This window comes from Halichoerus grypus, chromosome 1 (assembly GCF_964656455.1).
Source record: "Halichoerus grypus chromosome 1, mHalGry1.hap1.1, whole genome shotgun sequence".
NCBI classification, from domain to species: Eukaryota; Metazoa; Chordata; class Mammalia; order Carnivora; family Phocidae; genus Halichoerus; species Halichoerus grypus.
The window spans coordinates 80904902-80930662 of record NC_135712.1 but is presented as its reverse complement, the minus strand read 5'-3'; the positions used below and the strand labels follow the sequence as shown (position 1 = coordinate 80930662).

Below are 25761 nucleotides of genomic sequence, written 5' to 3'. Positions count from 1 at the left end.
GGTGTCTGTGACCCCTCTCCTGGGCAGGGTGGGCCGGTACCTGTCTCTGCCTTTGCCCCACAGCACACAGTAACTGTTCACTAAGTGGGCTGAAATGTCAATATCACGTCAAAATCTGTCTCCCCAAATTTCCCTGAGTCCCCGATAGTCCCTCCTTCCTCGTTAAACCTGAAAGCCCCAGCCTTTTCCATTTTTTTTTAAAACTTTCCCCAGATGTCTATGGATATTGGTCCTTAATTAGCACTTCTGGATCCCTCTGGGTCCTCACTGTCCTCCTGAGCAGGGAGCTGGCTCTCTGTTCCTGCAAACGTTAGAGTTTCCCCAAATAGCTCCTAGAAAAGGGAGTACGGCTGCTCCCCAAGAAAAGACAGTTTGCAACCCAGGGCTCCGCACAGGCAGGCTCAAAGGAACTGAAGCGTCCCCCTCTCTGGGAGACATTTAAAACACCTCCACTTAAGATCACGGAGAGGTTTAGTCAATACTCATCCATTTCTTCCCCGACCCTTCCTCAAGGGAAGCCAGAACCGAGCTCTTGTCAGACAGGCTGTGGAGTAGCTTCAAGAGAGTGGAGGGGATGATGCAGGTTGGATCGGAAGAGGATGAAGGCGAGAAGCTGCCAACTGGCCATTAATTGGCTTTGAAACAGCTAAGAGCCTCGCCTGGGTACAAACAACTTGAGGCAATTTCCAAAAGCAACCGTGGAGGAAGAGGCCTGCACCTTTCTCCCCTCTTTCGAACGGGCGGCTCGGAAGTGGGGGAAGGAGCCAGGAATCCACAGGGCATCCTTCTCCCGCCGACTGCCAGGGCCTGGAGGGAAGCCAGGGTGCGCGCCTCCTGGGGCTTGGGACGGTGCCCGGGTACAAGGAAGCAGAGCCCCCGGCTCCCCATCACGACGAGGAGGTGCTGACAGCAAGTGCCCTGGCCCCGCCAGCGATCCAGGGAAGGGACTGCTGCTGCCAAAGCACTGGGTGTGGACAGCTAGTCTTTGTTGGATTCCTGGCTCCGTGCACAATCCCTCTCTGATCTCTTTCCTCACCTGAAAGGGAGGGTTTTGTTGGGCCAGGTATCAACGGTCCCTTCTAGCCCCGTCTTCCGGGGCTGGTGAGAAAGCAGAGGGGAACAGAGTGGGAGGAAAGCTCAGAGTGACTCAGGGAAAAGATGGGAACGGAGCGCCCTGTCTGCGGGATCTGGCGCGTCTGCATGGCAGCAGGCTCCCGCCTGGAGGTCCTGCCCATCAAGGAATGGTGGGAAGACAACTTTACATCTTGGAGGAGACATCCGATAAGGAAACTGAGGTCCAAGGAACTTTAAAAGACACACAGAGGCGCCTGGGTGGAGCAGCTGGTTAAGCATCCGACTCTTGGTTTTGGCTCAGGTCATGATCTCAGAGTTGTGAGATCGAGCCCTGCATTGGGCTCCTGGCTCAGCACTGAGTCTGCTTGGGATTCTCTCTCTCCCTCTCCCCCTTCCACTTGTGCTCTCTCTCTCTCTCTCTCTCTCTCTAAAAATAAATAAATCTCTCTAAAAAAAAAAAAAGACTCACACAAAGTCGCACTGGTAGCAAAAAGGGGACCTTTGTCCACCACAGGGATGGCAGGTAGGTTTGACTTCAGGTGCCAACCCTGATTTACCAGGGCTGTCTGTAACACCATGCTGAAGGAAAAGTTCAGAATCAATGAGTGATGTCCGCCAAAGTCTTGGGAAGAAGAAGTGGCAGCATGAATACCACCTAGTGGCCGTACTTCCTGACTTGGTCAGTAAATTGTTACTGAGAGGCCACTTCATGCAGAGCACTGGGCCTTACACCGGGGATTCATTGTTCTTAGAAAGCTTACATTCTAGGGTGCCTGGGTGGCTCAGATGGTTAAACGTCTGCCTTCGGCTCAGGTCATGATCTCAGGGTCCTGGGATCGAGTCCCACATCGGGCTCCCTGCTCCTTGGGAGCCTGCTTCTCCCTCTGCCTTTCTCTCTCGCTCTCTCATGAATAAATAAATAAAATCTTTAAAAAAAAAAAAAAGAAAGCTTACATTCTAGAAGGGGAGACAGGCAATACACGTATAAACAAATGACTAAATAGTATAATCTCAATTAGTGCTCAGTAGTATAAGGAAATGAAACAGTGCAATGGGCTAGACAGTGACGGTGTGGAGGACGAGGGAGGGAATCAAAGTGGGCTAGGGGGTCACCTCTAAGTGGAGACCTAAATTCTGAGAGACGGCAGCTCTGTAAGAACTGGAAAAAGAGCATCCAGGCAGAAGGAACAGCCAGTGCCAAGGCCCTGAGGTCATGCCTCCAAGGGACAGAGAGAGACCAGAGTTGAGGCTGTGTAGATGGCAAGGCCGGGGGTGGGGGGGTGGGGTGTGGTCAGTGGAGGAGGTGGGAGTGGTGAAGCCAGCTCTCTGCTCGACGTGCACATGTGGATCTCTAACCAGCCTCCTAAACGTAGCCAGTCCGAAATGACACCCTCAGTCCTCAACCCTGCCCCTCCCCAACCAAATGGCTCCTCCTCAAGTCTTTACTTCTCTTCCTGTAAATGACCACCCACGCTGCTGTTCAGACCACTGTGCTACCACCAGCTCGGTCATCATCAACTCTTGCCTGCGGTCTCCTCACTGGTCTCCTTGCCCCCACCCTGGTCCTCGATTGGAGCCCAAAAAGCACTCATCAGATCCATCCCACCGTCATTTACTGCACCCAAGCTCTCCTTCCCAGTTTCAACTTTCTTGCAACAATCCCCAACCCACAAACCCAGGGACACATATTTATTATCTTTCTTTCTTAAAAGATTGTTTATTTATTTATTTATTTATTTATTTATTTATTTACAATATATTGCAGAGGGAGAAGCAGGCTTCTCGCTGAGCAGGGAGCCTGATGCGGGGCTCCATCCCAGGACCCTGGGATCATGACCTGAGCTGAAGGCAGACGCTTAACCGACTGAGCCACCCAGGTGTCCCTATTTATTATCTTTTTAAAAGAGAGTCTGAAGTTGGTCACAGCCACAGGGGGCATTAAGCCCCGATTCAATTCATAGTCATTCCTCTAGTTGTCAGCATTTCCAGAGAGGTTCGGGGACTGGGTATTAATTATCATGGGGACCATTTAACAGGCACCTGCTGTGCTCCTGCCCTGTGGCCAGAGTATCACAATAGGCCTGCGAGGGAGGTATGGTCATCAACCCACCTTCATTCCTGTGGATGCTTGGACTCGGGAAGGTTCAGCTTCTTATCACCCAGCTGGTGAATGACCATGCCAGGATTTGTACTCAGGTCTCAGCAAGCTCTGGCTTCTACGTTAAGCTTCCTCCTAGTTTCAAATGGGCAAAGGATGATGGGCTCAGAGAGAGGGACCTTGACCTCCCTCTGAACATTTTCCCTTCATTCCAAATCAAAGTTCAGAGGCTGCTCCTTGGGTTCCTTGGCACCTTCTCAGCCTGGAAGGATAGGTTAGGACCTTCTGCCCGCCTAGCCCCAAAGAGATGGAGGTGGCCCAGCTTTCCTGATCTGGCCTGGCTTTCGGTCCCCATGCCTCCACCTGCCCCCCACTCCTCTCCCTCTGTTGCCAGGTGGTCACCTTCCTGCCCCAGGCTGTTGTAGCCAGTACCTGGGTGCCCTTCAGCCTGTCGGCCTCTTGATCAGGAAGCATTCCCGTGGGAACCATGGTGCCAACATCCGGTGAGGACGGGCCCTCTGTTACCTGCTAGCCCTGCTATCAGGCGCAAGAACAAAGGAGCTTGGTGCCTGCCGCTGGGCAGGCTGTGTTTGTCCAGGGCGAGGCCTAGCCTGGCACAGCTGCTGAGCAAACAGGACTGCCGGCCTCACAGATCCGCCTTACAACGAGCAGGGCTTCGGCTGAGAGGTGTTGCTGTCAGGCCACCTGCCAAAATACTACCCTGCCCAATGCCAACCAGCACCCAAGGGCAGAGGGGACTGTAGGGCAAACAGTCCTCTCTGGGCCTCAGGTTTTCTAGCTCTACAATGGGAGGGTTGCACAAGATGAGCTCCAAGATCCCGTCTGTGGTCTAGAGCCTTGAATGATGTTGGTAGAGGTCTCTAGGGCTTGAGAACAGATCTGGAGGTAGAAGTGCCTGGGAGGCTGAGGTGGAATCTGGGCCTCTGTCTCATGGCCACCCCTTACCTCAGCCCTGTGGACCCACACATACCCCTGTCTCTGGCTGGGAGGATGGACCGCTTTCAGAGCAATGTCGTCAAGCACCAGATCATGACTTCATTTGCTCTCATGGAGCTTCTAGGACTGGAACTGAGGCACTTCATGATCCAGAGGATTAACTATGACCATCTTGTTTCTGAGGCCACCTAGAGTCTCCTCTTTTACATTGTCCCCCAGGAATCTCAGAGTAGCTGGGGAAGGCCCTGAGAGGGCTCATGGAAGGATGTTTCTCCAGCTAGGACACTGAGAGGCTGCATGGTGATAGTCATTCTCAGATGTCAGCATGCATCAGCAGCACCTGGAATGCTTATTTAAAATGCAGAATCCTGGGGCGCCTGGGTGGCTCAGTTGTTAAGCGTCTGCCTTCGGCTCAGGTCATGATCCCAGGGTCCTGGGATCGAGCCCCACATCGGGCTCCCTGCTCTGTGGGAAGTCTGCTTCTCCCTCTCCCACTCCCCCTGCTTGTGTTCCCTCTCTCACTGTGTCTCTCTCTGTCAAATAAATAAAATCTTAAAAAAATAAAAATAAAAATAAAAATAAAATAAAATAAAATATAATGCAGAATCCTGGGCCCCATACCCCAGAGATTCTGAGTCCCAAGGTCCAAGGTGGAATGGGTGGCTCAGGATTCTGAGTTTTTAAAAAGCACGTAGGTGATCCTAAGGTCTCTGATGAAGTGGAATTAGGGAGTCTAAAAGCTATATGGTCCTAGATTCAAATCCCACCCCTGTCACTTATTTGCACTATGACTTGGGGCAAGTCACCAAGCCTTTTTAGATGTCAATTTTGTTTGTAAAATGAGGTTATAATAACACCTTCTGCTTAATAAACAAGACCTATTTTTTCAGTGTTTATTGCCCGTTGTAAACATTTGTTGAGCAAATGGGGTAGAAGTTCGTTGCCCTCCAGAAACCTGGGGGGGGGGGGTTCCTCCTTCATGGCTCCATCCACCACATATCTCTCAACTACTCAGTCACAAATCTCATGAATTCTACCTCCTAAAACATCTTAGACCTGCCCACTTTTCTCCATCCCCACAGTCTCCACCCTAGTCCAAGCCACCACCTTCCTCTACCTGACCACTGCACAGCTTCCTCTCCATCTCCCTATTTCTACCCTTACTTCCCAGGGCAGCCATGCTAATCGGATAAGGCAAAGCTTTTGCTTCAAGCTCCAGCTCTCAGGAAGGACTTATGAGTCTAAAAACAATTCCTCTTGGCCCCCTACACCTACTTCTAAGCCTCCTTTCTGCCTCTATCTAACTCTACACTCAAGATATTCTGAACTTCGTTCAGATTCTTCTAGTGAAATCAGTTTCTCTTGCCACTGGGACTTCACACAAAGTGTGTTTGCTGTGTCCGAAACAGCCACCCCACCCAACCCCGTCTCCAAACACATATCTTTCACCTACTACTCATCTTTCATATTTCAGCTGAAATGTCATTTACTCAGGGCCAGATGTAGCTATTCCCCTCACATGTTCTCTGGCAACTCTGTCTTTCCTCCACGATAATACCTATTATGCTCTGCCGTGATGACCTCATGCCTGCCTCCATCACTAAACTAGCTCCAAGAGAACGCAGGCCTCTGTCTATTGCCGTAGCGCCGGCAGCAATAGAGTCTATGCTCAAAGAACGGCTGAATGAATGAATGAATGAATAAATAAAAGAGCAGAAGGCCCTGGTCGCAGGATGTGTTGCGGATGGGCGCCCCCTTGATAGTGCCTAAACTCAGTTCAGGGTCTGGAGGTGCCTGGAGAAAAGACAGCCACGTGGGGGCGTCCCTGGGCGCGTGTAGACCACAGGGGGGCGCCCTCAGCTTGTTGTATGTGACTGGCATCACTTCACACTCAGGTTCGGTTACTAGTGGCCAATTGGAAACAGGAGGCGGGGTTTCCGTTTGATTGACGGCATCGCTCCGCCCAATCTAATTCATCTTTTCCTTGGCCCCGCCCACTCCAGGCTTCGGAGACCCTGAAGGTGGGCCTGATGGAGGCGCCGCCAACTGGACTCCAGCAGAGAGCTCCCGAGGCCGAACCAGTGCGCCTGGCGGTCTGTGAGTGGGCGGCCCGCGGCTAGGGGCGGGGCCACGGCGCTGACAGGCAGGAGGCCGGTCCCGCCCCTCTCGCCCAGAACGGCAGAGCCGGCGCTGGGGACAGCAGAAGTGAGTAGGTGAGCGGCGCAGCAAGATCCCTGCTCGGACCCCGGACGGCGCGCGCACCCGGAGCCCCGGATCCGAGTCGGGCCCGCGGCAGACCGCCAGATAACTGTGCCCCCGAACTACCACCACTTGCGCCCTTCCGCTCCGGCCCGCCTCCCGGAGCTCTCGGCTCCGAGCTCTCCAGCGCCCGGGATCCTCCTGGACCGGTCCGTCCAGATTCCCGCGGGTCCGACCTGCCTGCATCCCCCAGCATCGCCAGGCTCGGGCCGCCGCCTCGGTCCCGGAGCCGCCCGCCTGGATCGCACCCTTTCCTTGCCCGGATCTCCTGGGACCGTACGCGAACGTTCCTCGGAGCCCGAGGAGCGGACCTTCCCCGGGTGCCCGCAGCCCCGCCGGCGCGGCCCGGCGCGGCCCGGCTCGGCTCCCGGAGCCCGCCCCGGCCATGGCCCGAGCCCGCCCGCCGCCGCCACCGCCGCCGCCGCCGCCGCCGGGGCTCCTGCCGCTGCTCCCTCCGCTGCTGCTGCTGCCGCTGCTGCTGTCCACCGGCTGCCGGGCGCTGGAAGGTGAGCGGCGTCGGGGGGCGCGTCCAAGGCTTACGGTGCCCGGGGTCACCCGAGCGTAGGCCGGAGGGGACCCGCGGGGTGGGTCAGATGCCAGCTGGGCGCACGTCGGAGGAGGCTCCGTCACCCGCGCCGCCGCTCCGGGGGCCGGAGGATGGGGTGGGGAGGACGCCCCCGGAGCCGCCTCGCAGGCTCCAGCTGGCTCCGAGGCCGGCGGTACGCGGATCGTGGCTCTCGGGCAGCTGGACTCGGGTTGAGCGTCCCCGAAAGTCACGGCAGCGCTGTGAGCTCTTGGGGGAGAACCCCGCACTCACCGCAGAGGAGCGGGGCCCCCAGCGGCCCGGGGAGGCGAGGGAGTGTGGGCGACCCACCGGGCGAGGCGGGGGCCTCTGAGGCTGCCGCGGGGCTGTGGCGGGTGGGGGCGAAGCGGGACTCCCAGGTTGGGGGGCGGCGTTGGTTAGGAAGCCGTTGGAGTTGACTGTGAGAGGTGTGAGTGCGTGCACCCCGCTTTGTCAGGGGATGGCTGCGGGGTGGAGAGGCGGGGGCCTGTTATTGTTTATGGTTTACGGAGCGCCAGTTACCCACGAGGTGCTGCGTGCACGGGCAGTGCGCGCTGCTCTGCGGCTCTCCTCCACCTTCTAGCAGGACATCCGAGTGCTCGGGTCTCCGTTGAACCCCCGAAGTTCAGGGGTTTGCCCCATTTGCCGGTGGGGAAAGGCCGAGTTTCTCAATAGGTTGTGTGAAGCCGACCCAGACGGTGCTGGCGGGGGGGGGGGGGGGGGGGTAGCTCCAACTTGCAAGCGACTGTACTTGGGGGAACAGGATGCTGTTGGCCCTGGTGGGAGAGCTCACACGCATGTGGCCACTTGACACGAGCCTGCGGGAGACAGAGGCGCTGACACTGGTCACGAACAATAGACGCGCACACACAGAGTTTCCAAAAAAACTGAAGCCATTAAATGAGAGAAGAAAAACCTTCCTTAATGTGGAGGGCAGGACACCACAGAAATCTGGGGGAAATTGGAATATAGCCAGTTTTTATTTTCGGCCTCTTTCACAGCCAACTAGTCACTTTCTTCGTACAGAAACAAAAATATGAATTCTGTGTAACTTGGTTTGTTTGTATGTTCACAATTGGTAAACTTAAAGGTTGGAAGGAAGAAAGAGCACAGTTCTGAAAGAAAGGCATCTTCTGGTGCTTTCCGGTGTTCTCTATGGAAGAAATGTTCCTATGAACCCCCACCCCCTTTTATCTCTGAGCCCACCAGCCCTGACAGACCGATTCACACGGGTGGACACATGCAAATCCAAGCAGACACACTGAGGTCGCGCCCACATGTGTGTGATAGGATCTCAGGCGTGAGAAACCAGTGTGGGGCTTTGTTGTTGATTGCCTCAAGGGTGTGAGCCAGGGAGCCTGTTGGAGTTCCCAGGTCTATGTCTCTGTGTCTTAGGCCAGGAGGGGCGACGCAAGCACAGGCGCTTCTGGGGCGCTGTGTGTGTGCTAGGCGCGGGGTCCTTGTCAGGTGTGGTGGGTGCTGGTGCTCCCAGTGGGGCGGAGGGGGTGTGGTTTGGGTCAGGTGAGCAAGGGCTACCCGAAGAGGCTCACTCCTTCCTCCCTTTCTTCCTCCTCTTCACCCCTCACCATCTGCTAGACCCTCAGTGGCAGGCCGTAGCTGGGAGCTGGCATCCAGGTCTCCAGGCCTCCAGGCCAGAACGCTGAGGGGCTGACCAGGAGACAGAGGGCCCATGAGCAGTAGCAGCCCAAGAAAGAGAGGGCGGCAGGGCCCCAGCCTTGTCCCTCCTTCCCCCCTCGGCTGTGTCTGGGGCTACTCCCCGACTGGGCAGGTGGTGGCTGGCAGGCCAGGCCAGTGTGGGATGCCCCAAGGAAGCAGCAGTGCCTTCCATGTGTGGCTTTTACCAGTTCCTTTACTTTTGCCATACCTCAGACCTTAGGGTTTTCAGTTTGTGTGCGGGAGAATGAAAGGAAAAAGAGAGATGCTTTGGGGTGCAGACCCCCACACAGAAGTACGCCTGCCCACTCAGTTCTCCCTCGTTGTGAGATGGGTCAGTAATAGCACCCACTATCCTAGAGTTGTAGGGAAGATTGTGTCCTTAATGTGTGTGGGGTGCTTAGCACACAGCCATTATTATTCAGGGATTAACTGCTGTTATTGTTATCCTAGGGTCTGCTCTCTGAGGAGGGACAGAAGTGAAACTGGTGTGTGCCTTACCTGCTGGAGGGAGGTTAGAGGAAGGGGTGAGGGGGGCGGTGTGACGGGGGAAGGTTGGTCTGAAGAGAAAATTGTCTCCCCACTTCCATCTCCCTTCAGCTCTGGGAGGGATGGGATGGGATGGGATGAGAGCGAGGTCAGGGGCAGCTGTCTGTGTCCTGCCCATCCCCCAGCCCTGTCTGGAGCTTGAAGGGTGAGGTGGGAAGACTTGGTGGTTCTGGGCTATGGCCACCTGGCAGGGCTAGCTGGGACTCTCCCCACTCCCAAGCTTTACAGGCAGGGGATCCAGGCTCCTTGCTCCAACCTTCCATTTGGCTTTGCCAGGATTTGGTTTGCCCTGGGCCTAGGGGAGCCTTTTGGCTCTCTGCATCCGGGGGCCATTATATCTAGGCCCAGAGTCCTGAGCTGTGTGTACTGTTTCGTCATGGACCCCCTGGTTAGGTGCTGTCTAGCATCTGGTTGCTCTACCTCCCTACATACTTGGGGTCCACCAACACTGCGTCCAAGGACCTCATCAGTTTTCCATGAGGATGGAGCCAGGGTCCTTGCTCGTCCTCCTTGGTTGAGGAAACTCCTCTCACCTTGCCCTCTGACTGCTTACCTCTCCCTGCAAACACACACTGATTTACCCTTAGTCATAAGAAAACGGGGCCACCTCGTTGCTGACTCTCCTTTCGAGTAGTGTCTCCCAGGCCCCCGAGCCAAGATCCTTCTCCCCTTCAGGACCACGAACCGGAAGGTGAGCAGACCAGGAACAAGCGTGGGATGAGGAAGGAAGTCTGGGCCGTAGGGGCCTTACCCCTTAGATGGGACGGGGAGGTCTGCAGAGAGCCTACCCTTGTGAGGAAAGAGAACCGGTTGCCAGGTGCAAGAGGTGGGGACGGCCTCAGTGCCCCTGGTGTGCGAGGGAAGGAGGCGGTGTGTGAGTCCCTCTCGCCTGCCGAGGCAGCAGCAGTGGCCCCTGAGGAGGTGCTCGCTGAGAGGGGACTGAGAGGGGACGCCAGGCCTGGGATTTTTGGGCTGGCTCACTCCTAGAGTTGCCTCTGGCGCCCCCACCCCATCCCTGTTTGTCACGAGCTGGCACCTCAGAGCTGCCGCCGAAGGACGGTGGCAGGTATTTGGGGGAACCAGTTTGCTCGTCACTGCCTTCCCTTTAGCCAGAGCTGCTGCTACCTCCCGCTCTGTGGCCTCAGCGGCGGGGAGCTAAAGCCTAAGCTGCCGTGGGCAAGGCCTCCGCCACCCGGCCTTACACTAATTAAACAGCATGAAGAGGCTGAATCACCAGGCCTGCATAGTTTGAAAATTGTAGCCCTGCCTGTTGTGCTGAGTCAAACTGGTTTGTCGGGATTGGGCAGCTGGGGAGGTGGGGGGGGGGGAGGGAGACTGGGTACAGCTGGGCACCTGATGGGGTGGGAGAGGCCCCCTGCCCCAAGGGCTGCCCTGGCCCCAGATCTCCTATTGCCTTCTGCCCCCAGACCCCTGGCCAGAGCCACTGTGGCTGGGATCCCAGGGAAGGGCTCAGAGACCTCACTGAAGGGCTAGCTGTCCATCCGTCCTGGCTGGCTGGCAAGGCCAGGACTAGGGTGGGGGCATGGATGAACACTGAGGCATCTGGGCTCCTTGCTCTGTGCTTTCTCCTCCCTTCTCCCTCTCAGGTTTATTTAATTATAAATCCCCACGATCTGAAGAGAGGAATGGAAAACAAAATGTGTTCTCTGTTTTGAGATGCTCCCCTCCCCTCCATCCTAGAATGGAGGGCCAAGGGGCCATGGGCGGAGAAAGGGAGAGGTAGCTGGGGGGGTGAGTTAGGCTCTTCTAGGTCCCATAGCAACCCTCCCCCAGGCCCCCCTCCTCCTCAGGCTGACCACCCTGAGTGTGCAGCTTGGTACACATATGTGCACCCACTGACACGCAGGGTAGGGGCAAGATGGGAGAAGATGGGACAGAGCCCTTGGGTTGGTTGGCCGAGGTCGGGACCCCATCAAGGAGGAGGGAGACCAACTCAGGGCCGGCGTGGGGTTTTTCTCCCTCTCTTTGCAGGCAGGGCTCTGCACCTTCTTGTCCGGATTCTGCCCCTCGGTCCACCTGCCCCTGCACACTCCGCTGGCCCAGCCCAGGAGCATGACCTTCCCCACCGCCTTAAAGTCCCTCATCTGGAGCTTGGGCTTCTTGCTTTTGTCTCTGGGGTTTTTTGATTCCCTGGGTCTCACTGACACAGAGCAGTGTGCTCTGTGTGACTTGGGACCTGGGGTGCTGTGGGGTCTGGCAGTTCCATAAAGTTGTGTGTACTTGGCCCTTCACCAGGGTTGGTGGCTGGCTCCCAGCTGCCCAGTGAGGCCCTCAGACACAGGCTGGGTGCCCACGATATTCTCCTCTTGCTGGGTGCCCAATGTATGTGTGGAAGTGTTGCCCAAAGCTCCTGGGGCTGAGTCTCTTCATGATGCCACCCCATTCCAAGGGCTCAGTGCTGAGGACAGTGCCATTGTGCTGGCCAGGAAGTACCTGGGGAGGCTACACCCAGCCACACCCAGAATCATCTTCAGGCCCTTGCCCCAGCCCCAGCCTCGTGACCAGTGACCGCTCCGGCCTCGGCCAGGGCCACGGGAGGCAGGTCTGGGGTTTGCTCCTTCCCTGCACCTCTGGCCAAGACTGGCCCAGTCCCTCTGCTTTCTTAGCAGACACTGCCTTCTCCTAGCCCATCCTCCACCCCACCTGAAGACTCAGCTCGTAGAAAGAACATGCTTGCAATGTGTGTGTGTGCGTGTGTTGCATGTGCGTGGAGGATGCACCTCTGAGGCTTTATCCACACCGTAGACGTGGGCATTAGCACTGCGTGCTCCTGTGGCATGTTGGAGTGCACACGCACATCAGCGTGTGCAGCTGATGCCCGCTGGGCGTAACTGCGTAAGAGCACGTCGTCGAGTCTGTATGGAGAACCTGGTGTTTGGGTTTGCACTTGGCTACACTCAAGACTGTGACTTGGGGCTGGCAATCGTGGGCAGTTGGGTGTGTAAGGAGAATGTACTGTTTGGTGTGCGTGCCCTCCGCGTACGCCGAGGTCTCTGGAAATCTGCACACATGAAGACTCTAAGAGTGAGTGTTTGCCTAAGACAAACCAAATCCGTGTGTAGGGAAGCTTCACTGTATGTGAATGTCTAAGGGAGACTAATCTGTTTGTACCATATGCATCTGTGTGTCTGAAAAAGACAGACCGTGGCTGTGTATGAAGCCGTGTGTGTGTGTGCGTGTGTGTGTGTGTGTGTGTGTGTGTTTGCGGGAGGCTGTGGCTTTGTGTGTTTTTGTCCACCATATGTGTTGACTTGTCATTCTTTGGCCCCAGTGGCAGAGAATGAGCCCAGCCACTGAGAACTGGGGAATGCTTGTGCGGGTGTGTATTTGTGCACAGGCAAGAGCCACACAGCTGCCGCCACGTGGCCGTTCTCTGTGGCCCTTTGGAAACCTGAAAGGGGTGCTGGTTCACTTCTGAGCATTGAAGCCCCAGTTCCAGAAAGCCCCCAGGCCTGCTGTCCACTTCCCTGCTCGCTTTGGAGGGGCCGGTGGGGTTTCCGGCCTGACAGAGCCCTGTAGCAGAGAGTGGCTGTCTGCCTTCTGGTCTCCCTCCAGCAGCCACATGGGGGGCAAAGGAGGATGGGGGTGCAATTGGCAGCTGGGGAGCTTGGAAACTGCTCACTCAGTCCTCTTTTGTCCTTACTCCTGTACCTCATATTCTTCACCCCAGCTTGCGTACGTGCACGCGCGTGCGGCACACACGTAGCAGAGGAAGGTGGGCTCTGTCGGGTTGGGTCTGTCCCTCCCCATGCCACAGACAGATGGATGCTGAGACCCCCCCATGCCCTTCCTGAGGCTGGGACACAGGCACCTCAGGGTCTCCCTCTTGCTGAAGGGAGCGGGCCCCTCCCCTCCCCAGAGAGCAAGCCCCCTCCCCACCAGGGTGACCGGAGCCCTTCCTCGGGCACACATGACTCAAAATCCAAGTCCTCTCCTCATTAATGGGAAAAATGTGCCGAGATTGAGCGATGGCCAAGGCTGAGCGATGGCCAAGGGCCGATCCCCGCCCCCTCCCTCTCCCGCTCCCCAGAAATTAAACAGAAATGAAGAGCCTCCCTCCACCCCTGCCTACCCCCTCCCCTCCTGGTCCCCACCGTCCCCTCCCTCCCCTCAGTCCTCTCAGAGCCAGCACAGGGCTTGTTTTAAACTGTGGAGGAATCTGGCTGGAGGGGGGAGGGGGCTGAATATTTGGGTTTAAACAGTTCCAGATGGGTTTGGCACAGGCTGAGCAGAAGGAAGTGAGGGAGAGGGAGGAGGGAGGCAGCTCGAGGGAGCGGTGGGAGCCCCTGCCTGCTCGGGGCGGGCGGGTGGCGGGCAGCGGGCAGACAAGCAGGCGGACTGGCTGGCTGGCTGGCTGGTTTGGGGGGGGAGGGGGTGCACTGGGCTCGACTGGCTCCAGGGACAGGAATACTCTGGGCTGCTGGCTGGGGAAGAGGCTACTTGGAAACCTCCCTCTCTGTCTCTGTCTCCTCGGGCCTCCTTGTCTCTCCAGCTCACCGTCTTCTGTAGTCCTCAGCTGACCACCCCACCGGCTGGTCCTAGCCAGCGGGCTCTGCGCGTCCTTCCAGCTCGGAGCCACCCACCGTCCGCCTTGGCGAGGCCCCTGCTCCACCACCTCTCTCCCTGTCTGTCTCTGGGCCCCTGCTTCTGCCCATCTCTCCTTGCCTCCTAGCCCCCTGCCAAATGTCTGTGTCTGTCTGTCTGTCTGCCAGAGAGGCCTGTCGGGCCACCGACCGATGAGGCTGGGATGGCTCACCCTGCAGCCAGGTCCTCCAGGGACCAGCCACCTCTAATAGAAGAAGAGGGAGCTTCACTCCCCCTTTGCCTTACATGAGGGTCTGGGGCCACAGCTGCCTCACCCACCATCCTCAGCTCAGACCCAGACTGCAGGAAACCAGTGAAGGCCATAAGCCTGGAACCTGTGGGGTTTGGGTCTTTCTCCTCCTGGGCAGCCCCAACCTGCCCCCTTCCAGCTCAGGGCAGAGGGGAGAACTGCTGCTGCCCTGTCTCCCAGGCTCTAAGAAAGGAGTTGGCGTCTCTCTCCTCTCAGAGAGCAGAATTGTTCAGTCAGAACCCAGAACCTGATTCCTAAGGGAGTGAGTTTATGTCAGAAACGTTAACGGGCCCCTCCTATGGGTGAGCAAGGGGAAACAGATAAGAAACTGAAGCTTGGAACAGGATCGGTGCTATGACAAAGCCCCTGGCCCTGGATGCACAGAGGAAGGAATCTAACCCTAATTTGGTGGTTCAGGGAAGGCTTCCTGGAGGAGGTGACAGCTGGATTGGGACTTATAGGATATACAGGAGCTTTCTAGGCTTTCTTTCTTCTTCCCTTCACACTGTAGTCAGAGTGCTCTGGTTAAGGGGTTAGTTATGGAGTCTGCTACCTTTCAACCCTTCACCCCAAGTCCTAGCAGTTTTACCTTAGACCGTATATTTACTTTATCTGGGCCTCTGTTTTCTCACCTGTAAAAGGGGTACACCAACAGTCCTTATCCAAGGACTGTGGAAAGAACTGAACTAGCTTGTCTTGGTGGCCCTCAGCCCAGCCTCAGAGTATTCGTGCCCCATCCCCCAGAGGTGTTTGAGTGGGAGGCTGGGTGGGAGCAGGCTCTGCCGTGTAGCTGCCCTCCCATTCCCCTGGGCATGTGTGGTGCCGGGCCTTTGTGTTGGGAATGGAGTCAGGGGAGGCCTGGGCAGCAGCGTCTGAAGGACACGGTCCTTTGTTCCAGGATAAAGGGCCTGCTACCCCCTTGTGTGGAGATTAGCCGAGCCTGTAGGTGTGTGAACTGGGCCTGGCTTTTACCTCTGGAACCCCGGCTGGTGTCGGTAGCACTCACCCACCTCCGACTGGCCGACCTGACGGCTCACGTCTCTGGGGCTATCACGTTTCTGGGGATGGCTGCAGGCTCTTCTCCAGGGCAGGGTGGCTGAGAGCTTCGAGGACTTGGGGGTGGGGTGGGATGGGATGGGCTGGTACCTGGTGGGAATCATTCTCTGGTGTCCTGGCCTTTCTTGGACGACCTCTTTCTCCCCATCCTGAGCATGGCTTCTGACCTTTGTTCTTCTCTTGCTCCCCAGAAACCCTCATGGACACAAAATGGGTGACATCGGAGTTGGCATGGACATCTCATCCAGAAAGTGGGGTAAGCCTTCCCCACCATCTCCCCTGAGTGCTGGTTGTCAAGTAGGCCACTTCCTCCACCAGCGTCCATTCCCCTCGCCTCACCGGGGCTTGAGAAGGGCTGCCTCTGCCCCCCTTGCCTATCAGTTTCACCTTCTGCGTCATTCCCATCCCTGCACCTGTCACCTTCCTTCTTTGCCTATGGGTAATTCTCACCCTTTCAGCCTTCAGCCTGTCTGTGTCTTCCTCCCCCACACACACCATCTTTGTCCCACTCTCCCTCTGCCCACCCCTCAGCCTGCCTTCAGCCTGTCACCATCCCTCTCCTGCCTGAGAGCTCTTTGCCTATCTTCTCCAACCATCTCCCTCCTTCCTGGGTCCCTGGGTAGGGCACTGTCTTGGGGACCAGGAAACCTTGGCTCCAGATCTCTAACTTGCTATGTGACTTTTAGCAAGGCAACTTACTTTTCTGGGCTTCCATTTCTAAACAGTTAAATTCCTGTAGTTCTGACATTTCTAACATATTCTAATTAACCTCCCTAGATGGCCTTCACAACTCCACTGAGCTCTGGAACACTGGGGTGGGATGGCGCTCCAGGCCCTCATTCACCAGACCTGACTGTGTGACCTTGGGCAAGTCTCTACCTTTGAGAGTCTTGGCTTCCTCTTCTGTAGAGTGGGGGCAAGACAACAGATGTACCTTCTCATGGGGTTGTAGTGAAGGTTAAATGTGATAGTGACAGCCAGTGTTCATTGAATGCGTGCTCTGTATGGGACATTGTTACAGGCCCATTGTATATATTAAACTGATTTGATTCCCTACCATGTCATTTACATCCAATCAGCCCCATTTATAGACAGTGAAACTGAGGCACAAAGATAAATATTATAGTCCCATAATACTTATCAAATGCTCTAAGTTTTTTATTCACTTAAACTCATTTATTCCTTATATGGCTTTATTCTCGCCACGTTACAGATGGGGAAACGGTGGTACAGGGAGGTTAAGTGGCTTGACCCATAGTCACACAGCAAGGACTGGGATTTGAACCCATGTAGTCTGCATGCCCAGCCAGTACACCACAGAAGCATCCCTGTGAAGTAAACACGGATCTGGGCACGTGGTAAGCACCTGGCACGTGCTGGCGCTCATTCTGTCTTTTTCACTTGGCCTATGCACAGTGGGAAGAGGTGAGTGGCTACGATGAGGCCATGAACCCCATCCGCACGTACCAGGTGTGTAACGTGCGGGAGTCAAGCCAGAACAACTGGCTGCGCACGGGCTTCATCTGGCGGCGAGAGGTGCAGCGCGTCTACGTGGAGCTCAAGTTCACCGTGCGTGACTGCAACAGCATCCCCAACATCCCTGGCTCCTGCAAAGAGACCTTCAACCTCTTCTACTACGAGGCTGACAGTGATGTGGCCTCGGCCTCCTCCCCCTTCTGGATGGAGAACCCCTACGTGAAGGTGGACACCATCGCGCCCGATGAGAGCTTCTCGCGGCTTGACGCTGGCCGCGTCAACACCAAGGTGCGAAGCTTTGGGCCGCTCTCCAAGGCCGGTTTCTACTTGGCCTTCCAGGACCAGGGCGCCTGCATGTCGCTCATCTCTGTGCGGGCCTTCTACAAGAAGTGTGCGTCCACCACCGCAGGCTTCGCCCTCTTCCCCGAGACCCTCACTGGGGCCGAGCCCACCTCTCTGGTCATTGCCCCTGGCACCTGCATCGCTAACGCTGTGGAGGTGTCCGTACCACTCAAGCTCTACTGCAACGGCGATGGGGAGTGGATGGTGCCCGTGGGAGCCTGCACCTGTGCAACCGGCCACGAGCCAGCTGCCAAGGAGTCCCAGTGCCGCCGTGAGTGGGGGCTGGCCTGGGGCCGGGGGTGGGGGGGACTCCTGCGTGCCAGTCAAGGAGCTCTGGCTTCGGGTCTGAGGCAGAGGGAGGGAAGGGAAGAGGGGTATCGAGTGCATAGAATGTGCTGCGAGGAGGGAGAGGAGAGACAATGAGGAGACGCACCAGCATCATGAGATAAAAAAGAAACTAAAGAGACAGGAAGAGAAACATGGAGAATCCTTGGTAAGGAGGCCCCTGGGCAGAGAGGCAGGAAGCCGGCCGAGATGCCTGCTTTGTTTGGCCCCAAGTGGACAGCCCGCCCTGGAAGTACTAGTTGGGCCTCCGAGCTGTGGGGACAGGGGCTGTGGGCACTCACGCTTGGCCCTTTTACCTTGAAGTCTCATCTGCTCCTCGAGAGGCGGTGTTTACAGCACCGTGGTCGGGGGCCCAGTCCCTGAAGTCTGAGTCCTAACTCTGTCACTTAGCACTGGTGGGACCTTGGGCACGTTACTTAACTCTTGGAACCTCGGTTTCCTCGTGTGCTGCATGGGGACAATCGTGGGGCTTCCTCTATGGACTCGTAGTGGGCTTAAGTGAGTCGATGCATGTGAAGCTCTTGGAAAAGTGCCTGGCACATGGCAACACCATCACCACCTAAGTGTCAGTCATGACTCTCTCGGGAGCCAGGGGATGCATGGGGACAGGGATTCTCTTGTCCTTATTTCATATAGGAGGAGGTTCAGGAGGCTTGTCCGTGGTGGCTTGCCGAAACTCCTAAGACCTTACAGTGTACTAGACTTCCGGCTCTAAAACCCATTCACGAAGGGTTCTCATTCGAGCCTCCGTTTGCCAGTAAGGAAACGGAGTCTCCGAGAACAACTATACTCAAAGTGTCATAGCTGGGAATGTGGGAGTTGGGGCTACAGCCTTGTCCAGTGCTCTACCATGCAGGGCAAGATGCTAAGGGCCTTGCCTTCTATCCCTTCTGCCCCGGCACTTGCAGCCTGTAACTCTGAAGGGTGGGGGCTGGCTCTTAGCACAGCGCGAGGTGTGAGAGGGGCTGGCTGCCCCACCTGGCCGGGATGCCCTGTGTTGGGTGTTGGCATGGCAAGGTGAATAGTGCCTTGCCCGGCCCCTCTCCACTTCTCTATGGGAACCTGCCCCAGACTTCCTCTTCCTAAGTGGAGAAAGGGGGTGGGGGTGATGAGCCTGACAGCCTGAAGAGGGGCTAACACTCTGCAGGTCCTTGGCAGGAAATGCATGCTGGTTCCCATAGCAACCAGCCTGGCCTGGCCTCTGCCCCCTCCCCCACTGGCTCAAAAGAGCTTGGGTGGAATATCACCTTAGTGAGGGGGAGATTAAATCCCAGAGAAAAGCATAGCCCCAACTCTGGGCATTCCACACTCTGGATGACCTCCCCAGGGGCAGTCATATATGGATAGAGTGACCATATGCTTTCACATGTCTGGGGCAGTCCTGGCTTATGCTCATTATCACATGATTATTACTAGCGGCCCCTTTCGCTCTCAAAATATGCCAGTTTGAATAATAAATCCTATGGCTGTCATAGACAGGCAGAACCCCACAGCCCAGGACCAGGGGCCCCAGTGTAGATGACAAGAGAGGAAACTGAGGAGAAGGGATGTTCAGGTACCCAGCTCTGGGCTCTCTTTGGGGCCTGGGGTGCCCCTTGTGGATGCTTTGAGGCCTCTGAACTCCTGGTGACCCCAGCCTTCCTGCCTGCTGTCTTTTTCTCCTTTTCTCAGCCCTCTTCAGCCCCCACCCCTGCCCAAGGGCAGGAAGGAGCCGCTGCCCTGCTCCTGGTGGGTGGGGAGAGAGGCTGGTCCTGGGAGCAAGGCCCCGCCTCTGGCTGTTCCGGGGCCGCCATGAGGGTCCTAGCAGTGATTTTCCTCCACTTTCAGGGAGGGGGCGGGAGCATCCTGGCAGAGTAGAGGGTGCTGCCAACCTGCCAGTGGTCTCTTCCCCACCCCTCCTCTTCCTTCTCTCTCCCTTCCGTGCCTCAACAAGCCCAGGCTGCCCAGGTGATGGGGCTGACGTCTTCGCCCGTGAGGCCCTGGGGTAGGGGTGGGGGGCCGGGGCGGGGAGGAATCCGCTGACGTGGGGTTTCCACAGGGCAAAAGGGCCTTTTGTAGCTGTACCGGAGTTAGGCAATCCCAGCGTAGCCCCCACAGTCTAGGAGCTGGAGGGGCCAAGACCAGGGCTGGGGGAGGGCCAGAGTCTCACCGATCTGAAGGGCATGCCCATCCTCTTCTCCCACGCAGCCTGTCCCCCTGGGAGTTACAAGGCGAAGCAGGGAGAGGGGCCCTGCCTCCCCTGCCCGCCCCACAGCCGCACCGCCTCGCCAGCTGCCAGCATCTGCACCTGCTACAGTAACTTCTACCGTGCGGATTCGGACTCTGCAGACAGTGCCTGTACCAGTAAGTGAGCTCATGGCCCCGCTCGGGGGCCCGAGACGGTCGCTATGAACGGCCGCTTTCCAGATAGGGAAACTGAGGCTTGGGGAGGTGCGATGTTGTGCGCAACATGGCACAGCTGAGAAGTGACTGGCCCGGAGCCAGAATCTAGGTCAGCCGCCTCAGCCTTTCCACCAACACTGAGGAAGCGCCCACCAGCTCCTAGCCAGGCGTCCGGAGCCATTGGGCCTCTAGCCCCTCACTCCTCCCACTGTGTAGAACTGCTGTTCTCCTGGCCCAACCCCAACCATAGAGGGGGCCTCACGTCCTTGGGGCAGCCTAGTGCCCTGCTTCCTCCCTGCTCTGGCCTTTGGTGCCAGGCATTGTGCCAGGTGCCAGTGATGTGGAGGAGAATAAGATTCAGTCACTGTCCTAAAGGAGCTTGCCACCTGGTGGGAGAAACAGATATAAAAACAGATAATGACCATATAATGTGCTAAGTGCCGGGCTGGAAGGATGCCCAGGAATTGTGCTATGGGGGTGCAGAGGACAGGAAGGAGAAGAATCAAGGAAGGCTTCCAAGAGGTGGTGACATCTCAGGTTGAGCCTTGAAGGCTAACTAGCGTCTTCCCAGTGGAGAATTGTAGGAAAGCTATTCTGCTTATGAACGCGGAGTCAAGAGCAAGGCGGTAGGAAGCTGCTTGCGGTACGCAGGAACCCTGGGTGGAAGGGTGGTGCTGGGGCCCTAGCTTACTGCCCTCTCCCTCCACCTTCCCTACAGCGGTGCCATCTCCCCCCCGGGGTGTGATCTCCAATGTGAATGAGACCTCACTGATCCTCGAGTGGAGCGAGCCCCGGGACCTGGGTGGCCGGGACGACCTCCTATACAACGTCATCTGCAAGAAGTGCCACGGGGGCCCTGGGGCCGGGGGCGCCTCAGCCTGCTCTCGCTGTGATGACAATGTGGAGTTTGTGCCTCGGCAGCTGGGCCTGACAGAGCGCCGGGTCCACATCAGCCATCTGCTGGCCCACACACGCTACACCTTTGAGGTGCAGGCCGTCAACGGTGTCTCGGGCAAGAGCCCACTGCCCCCCCGCTACGCGGCTGTGAATATCACCACCAACCAGGCTGGTGAGGAGGGGGCACGGGAGGGTAGGGCCTGGGTCATTTTCTCCCACACGGAGCTTAGGTTGCCCAGGGCCTGCCAATGGACCACCAGGGGTCCCCTGGGCACCGGGTCCTTGGGAAGGATGCCAGGGCCCGAGAAGCCCGTTGTGAGCCCCGCCCCCATCTTCCCTTAGCCCCGTCCGAAGTGCCTACACTACATCTGCACAGCAGCTCCGGCAGCAGCCTGACCCTGTCCTGGGCACCCCCAGAGCGGCCCAATGGAGTCATCCTGGACTACGAGATGAAGTACTTTGAGAAGGTCAGAGCCTTGGGGGGCAGGCGGAGGCCTTGGGGTGAGAAGATGACCCCCAGATAGCGTCAGGGGCCCCTGGGAGCAAGTACCTCTTGGGTACTGAGGCAGCCACAGGTGGGCCCTGGGGGGCGGCAGGGGCGATGGGCCTCAGGGCCACTGAGGCGCCTCATTTCTCGCGGTGTTGCAGAGTGAGGGCATCGCCTCCACGGTGACCAGCCAGAAGAACTCGGTGCAGCTGGGCGGGTTGCGGCCTGACGCCCGCTACGTGGTCCAGGTCCGTGCCCGCACCGTAGCCGGCTACGGGCAGTACAGCCGTCCGGCTGAGTTTGAGACCACCAGCGAGAGAGGTACGGACCCCACTGCCCCTGTTCCTGCTCACCTCCGTCCCTCCTCACTTTCTGTCCCTCCACTTACCCAGTCCCCTCCCGGTCTCCAGGCTCCGGTGCCCAGCAGCTCCAGGAGCAGCTTCCCCTCATCGTGGGTTCTGCCACGGCTGGGCTTGTCTTCGTGGTGGCTGTCGTGGTCATCGCTGTCGTCTGCCTCAGGTACTCCCAGGCCCGGCTTGCTCCCTCGGGCTGGCGAGAGCTTCCCTGGAGCACCCTAGAGCCCACATGCCACAGAGGCCCTTGGTAGGCCCAGACTCTCCTCGCTGCCCAGGCCGTCTCTAGTCCACACCCCTGTCCTCATCCCATCCCCTGCCCATCCCCTGGCAGATCCCCTCGGGGACTGAGTCCACTGAGTCCCTTGCCCAGAGACCTAGTAGCTGCTGTTACCACTACCTGTGGGGCCAGGCAGCAGGCCATCCCCTGTGCACCCTGCCCCTCCTGGGAGCCCGAGGGTCCCCTGGACAGAGGGAGCTGTCGGGCTTGTCTCAGGCCGCACCCCTGCCCTGCCCCCTCCAGGAAGCAGCGGCGCGGCTCTGACTCCGAGTATACCGAGAAGCTGCAGCAGTACGGTGAGTTTGTCTTTTCATCCTCATCCTGCCGCCCCCCAGTTCCCTTGGTCCCTGCAGGGCTTGGAGATACCCTTTTCCCCTGCCTGGGATTTCATCCCTCGTACTCCTATCCCGGATAGCCCCTCCTGCTTCCACTCAAGTGCCATTTCCTGAGCCCCTACCTCCCTCCTGCTAGCCCCAGAGATGCATGAGAAGTGACCCCTTTCCTCAAAGGCAGCTAATCCTAGGAGAAAGACAAGATACATACACATAGGAAAAAATGAGAGGACAGTTTAGTGTTAAGCTGGGTGTTCCTGTTACAAAGGGCAGTAAGAGTTCAGAAAAAAGGAAGCCTTCCTGGAGGAGGTGGCCTGGGCTGAGCTGAGCCAGGCGGGTTGAACAGGGTTTAGGGAGGTGGGGGAGAGCATTCCTGGCTAGAGAAGCCTCTGGAAGGTAGTGGGTGGGGTGGGGAGAGTGCCCGACTGTGGGGGCAGTGAGAAGACTGGTTTGACAGCTGCTGGGGAGCGAGACTGGGTAGTTGTGGCCAGTCCTTGGAGGGTCGTGAAAGGCAGGCAGAGGAGTTTGGACTTGACTCCACCATAGGTAATCCAAAAGGCTCTCAAGCTGGGGAGTAATACAATGTGAGTATTGTTTTAGGGAGACAGGTATGCAGGATAGATTGGTGGGAAAAGTCCAGAGGCAGAGAGCCCAGCTGGGAGACTATTGCAATAGTCTGAGTGTTGAAGGCCTGGATAAGGTCAGGGGCAGTGGGAATGAGGAGAGGGATGAATCTGAGAGATGTTTTGACATGATGAGAGATGAGGGAGAAAGAAGAATAAGAATCCTAGGTGTCTAGCTTTTATGGCCACTAGTTCTCATGGAGGGAATGGTGAGGGGGTGGAGAAGGGGCGGGTTGGGACTCCAGCAGGGAGGAAAGACTTAGGAGGGAGGGTGTGAAATGTGCTCCCATCAGGGTTTGGGGGGGAGGGGCAGTAGGGCAGTACGGTGGGCCTGAGAGCGCAGCCTGAGGAGTTCCCTCACTGACCCCCACTGCAGGCCAAAGATCTGGCCTCTCTCATGCCTGCCTTTTCTCCCTCTAGTTGCTCCTGGAATGAAGGTTTATATTGACCCTTTTACGTATGAGGACCCTAATGAGGCTGTGCGAGAGTTTGCCAAGGAAATCGATGTCTCCTGTGTCAAGATCGAGGAGGTGATTGGAGCTGGTGAGTCCCCTAGTGTACAGTGGAGAGGAGAGGTGTCGGGGGTGGGGGGTGTTACCCCAGGGAGGGGCCAGCATGCACTGGATACAAGGCCAATCCCAGAAGCCCCTTCCTACCTGTGCCCTCTGCCCTGCAGGGGAATTTGGGGAAGTGTGCCGGGGTCGGCTGAAACAGCCAGGCCGCAGGGAGGTGTTCGTGGCCATCAAGACGCTGAAGGTGGGCTACACAGAGAGGCAGCGGCGGGACTTCCTCAGTGAGGCCTCCATCATGGGTCAGTTTGACCACCCCAACATAATCCGACTAGAGGGCGTGGTCACTAAAAGTCGGCCAGTCATGATTCTCACCGAGTTCATGGAGAACTGTGCCCTGGACTCCTTCCTCCGGGTAAGAGCCAGCCCCCAGCCCCTCTCCCTGCCCTGCCCCACAGAGCTGGTGCAGGGAAACAGCCAGGTCCTCAGAGCCAGAAAGACCCAAGTTCCCATCCCGACTCTGCCTGTGTGAGCTCAGGCTTTACGTAACCTCTCTGAGTCTGAGCTGCCTTAGTTATAAAATGAAAGCGGTGAGAGCTATTTGGATCCTCACCGGGGTCCGTCGGGATGTTGTATACAGATACCCGCCACACAGTGGGCCGCTTACTTTCAGTGCACTCGGCACATAGTCACAGGGATAGGTGAGGCATGGTCTCCAAGGCCTTAGAGAGGGTAGGTGGAGGCACAGGGGGGCGGGCATGAAGGTCTCGGGCGGGCCCTGGGCCAGTAGGGAGGTGATGGGCCCACCTGAGCCTGCTCGTTGCCTCCAGCTCAACGACGGACAGTTCACGGTCATCCAGCTGGTGGGCATGTTGCGGGGCATTGCTGCTGGCATGAAATACCTATCCGAGATGAACTACGTGCACCGAGACCTGGCTGCCCGCAACATTCTTGTCAATAGCAACCTGGTCTGCAAAGTCTCAGACTTCGGCCTCTCCCGCTTCCTGGAGGATGATCCCTCTGATCCTACCTACACCAGCTCCCTGGTACAGGAAGCAGCTGGGAGGGAGACCGGGGGCGGGGCCAACCAGGCAGGGGCTCGGGGCTGGGGACCAGCCCCGAGTCATAGGGTGAAGGGCGTGTGCCCCCCCCACCAGGGCGGGAAGATCCCCATCCGCTGGACTGCCCCAGAGGCCATAGCCTATCGGAAGTTCACCTCTGCTAGTGATGTCTGGAGCTATGGAATCGTCATGTGGGAGGTCATGAGCTATGGAGAGCGACCCTACTGGGACATGAGCAACCAGGATGTGAGTGGGGCCAGCCAGAGTGGCCAGGTGGGTGGGAGTCAGCTGGGGAGCGAAGTGGTGGCTCACTCCAGGTTTCCCTGTTCTCTCTTCAGGTCATCAATGCCGTAGAGCAGGATTACCGGCTGCCCCCACCCATGGACTGCCCCACAGCACTGCACCAGCTCATGCTGGACTGCTGGGTGCGGGACCGGAACCTCAGGCCCAAATTTTCCCAGATTGTCAACACCCTGGACAAGCTCATCCGCAATGCTGCCAGCCTCAAGGTCATTGCCAGTGCCCAGTCTGGGTCAGTATCTCTGCCTCTGCTCCCACTCTGCTTCTGAAGATTTATTTATTTATTGGGGGGGGAGCACATGAGCAGGGGGGAGGGGAAGAGGGAGAAGGAGAGAGAGAATCCCAAGCGGACTCCCTGCTGATCACAGAGCCCGACATAGGGCTCGACCCCACTACCCAGGGATCATGACCTGAGCCAAAATCAAGAGTCGGACGCTTAACCGACTGAACCATCCAGGCACCCCATGTTCCCACTCTGCTCTTGGGCCAGCAGCCCCACCCCTGCTTCCCTTGCCATTAGGATTCACCCAAGTCTCTGTCTTCTCCCCACAGCATGTCACAGCCCCTCCTGGACCGCACGGTCCCGGATTACACAACCTTCACGACAGTTGGTGACTGGCTAGATGCCATCAAGATGGGGCGGTACAAGGAGAGCTTTGTCAGCGCGGGGTTTGCAACCTTTGACCTGGTGGCTCAGATGACTGCAGAGTGAGTGTGCCTCAGATTTGGAGGGGCAGGGCCCAGAGCGGTGGGCAGGAGGGGAGGGACTGACCCTGGCCTTGGTCCCTCTGCAGAGACCTGCTCCGGATCGGGGTCACCTTGGCTGGCCATCAGAAGAAGATCCTTAGCAGTATCCAGGACATGCGGCTACAGATGAACCAGACGCTGCCCGTGCAGGTCTGACACCCGACTCCCACTGGGTGGGTGCCCCCCAAGGACTGTGCAGGGACTCTGACCAGCCGGCTGGACTTTTGGACTTTTGGATGCCTGGCCTTAGGCTGTGGCCCAGAAGATGGAAGTTTGGGGAAGGCCCAAACTGGGACTTCTCCTCCAGGCCTGTGCTCCCTCCCCAGGAAGTGTGCCCCAAACCTCTTCATATTGAAGATGGATTAGGAGAGGGGGTGATGACCCCTCCCCAAGCCCCTCAGGGCCCAGGCCTTCCTGCTCTCCAGTGGGGGATCCCCACCACCTCAGACTTCGCTGTTCTTCAGTGCTGGAGGTCCTGGCAGGGTCAGGTGGAGGATAAGCCTGGGTTCTATAGGGCCCAGCCCTGGCAGGGGTCTGGCCCCC

The 25761-nt window shown here is 57.5% G+C and overlaps 1 protein-coding gene across 1 annotated transcript; it reads left to right on the top strand.

Annotated features, from left to right (window-relative positions):
* Positions 1–6299: 6299 nt before the first annotated feature.
* Positions 6300–25522, top strand: EPHB3 (EPH receptor B3). Its single transcript, XM_036122529.2, has 16 exons — positions 6300–6894; positions 15276–15340; positions 16501–17173; positions 19435–19590; positions 20348–20698; positions 20869–20993; positions 21175–21334; positions 21424–21532; positions 21890–21942; positions 23022–23144; positions 23278–23525; positions 23941–24156; positions 24268–24417; positions 24510–24703; positions 25024–25179; positions 25266–25522. The coding sequence occupies exons 1-16, from the start codon at positions 6774–6776 to the stop codon at positions 25372–25374; spliced, it is 3009 nt and encodes a 1002-aa protein (XP_035978422.1). The 5' UTR covers positions 6300–6773; the 3' UTR covers positions 25375–25522.
* Positions 25523–25761: the final 239 nt, after the last annotated feature.

Excerpts from the sequence above, each read along its gene's own strand:
- EPHB3 (XM_036122529.2), top strand. The coding sequence starts at position 6,774 with ATGGCCCGAGCCCGCCCGCCGCCGCCACCGCCGCCGCCGCCGCCGCCG. Across the intron at positions 21,335-21,423 it reads TGAGACCACCAGCGAGAGAG|GCTCCGGTGCCCAGCAGCTC; the intron begins GTACGGACCCCA and ends CCCGGTCTCCAG. Across the intron at positions 21,943-23,021 it reads CGAGAAGCTGCAGCAGTACG|TTGCTCCTGGAATGAAGGTT; the intron begins GTGAGTTTGTCT and ends TTCTCCCTCTAG.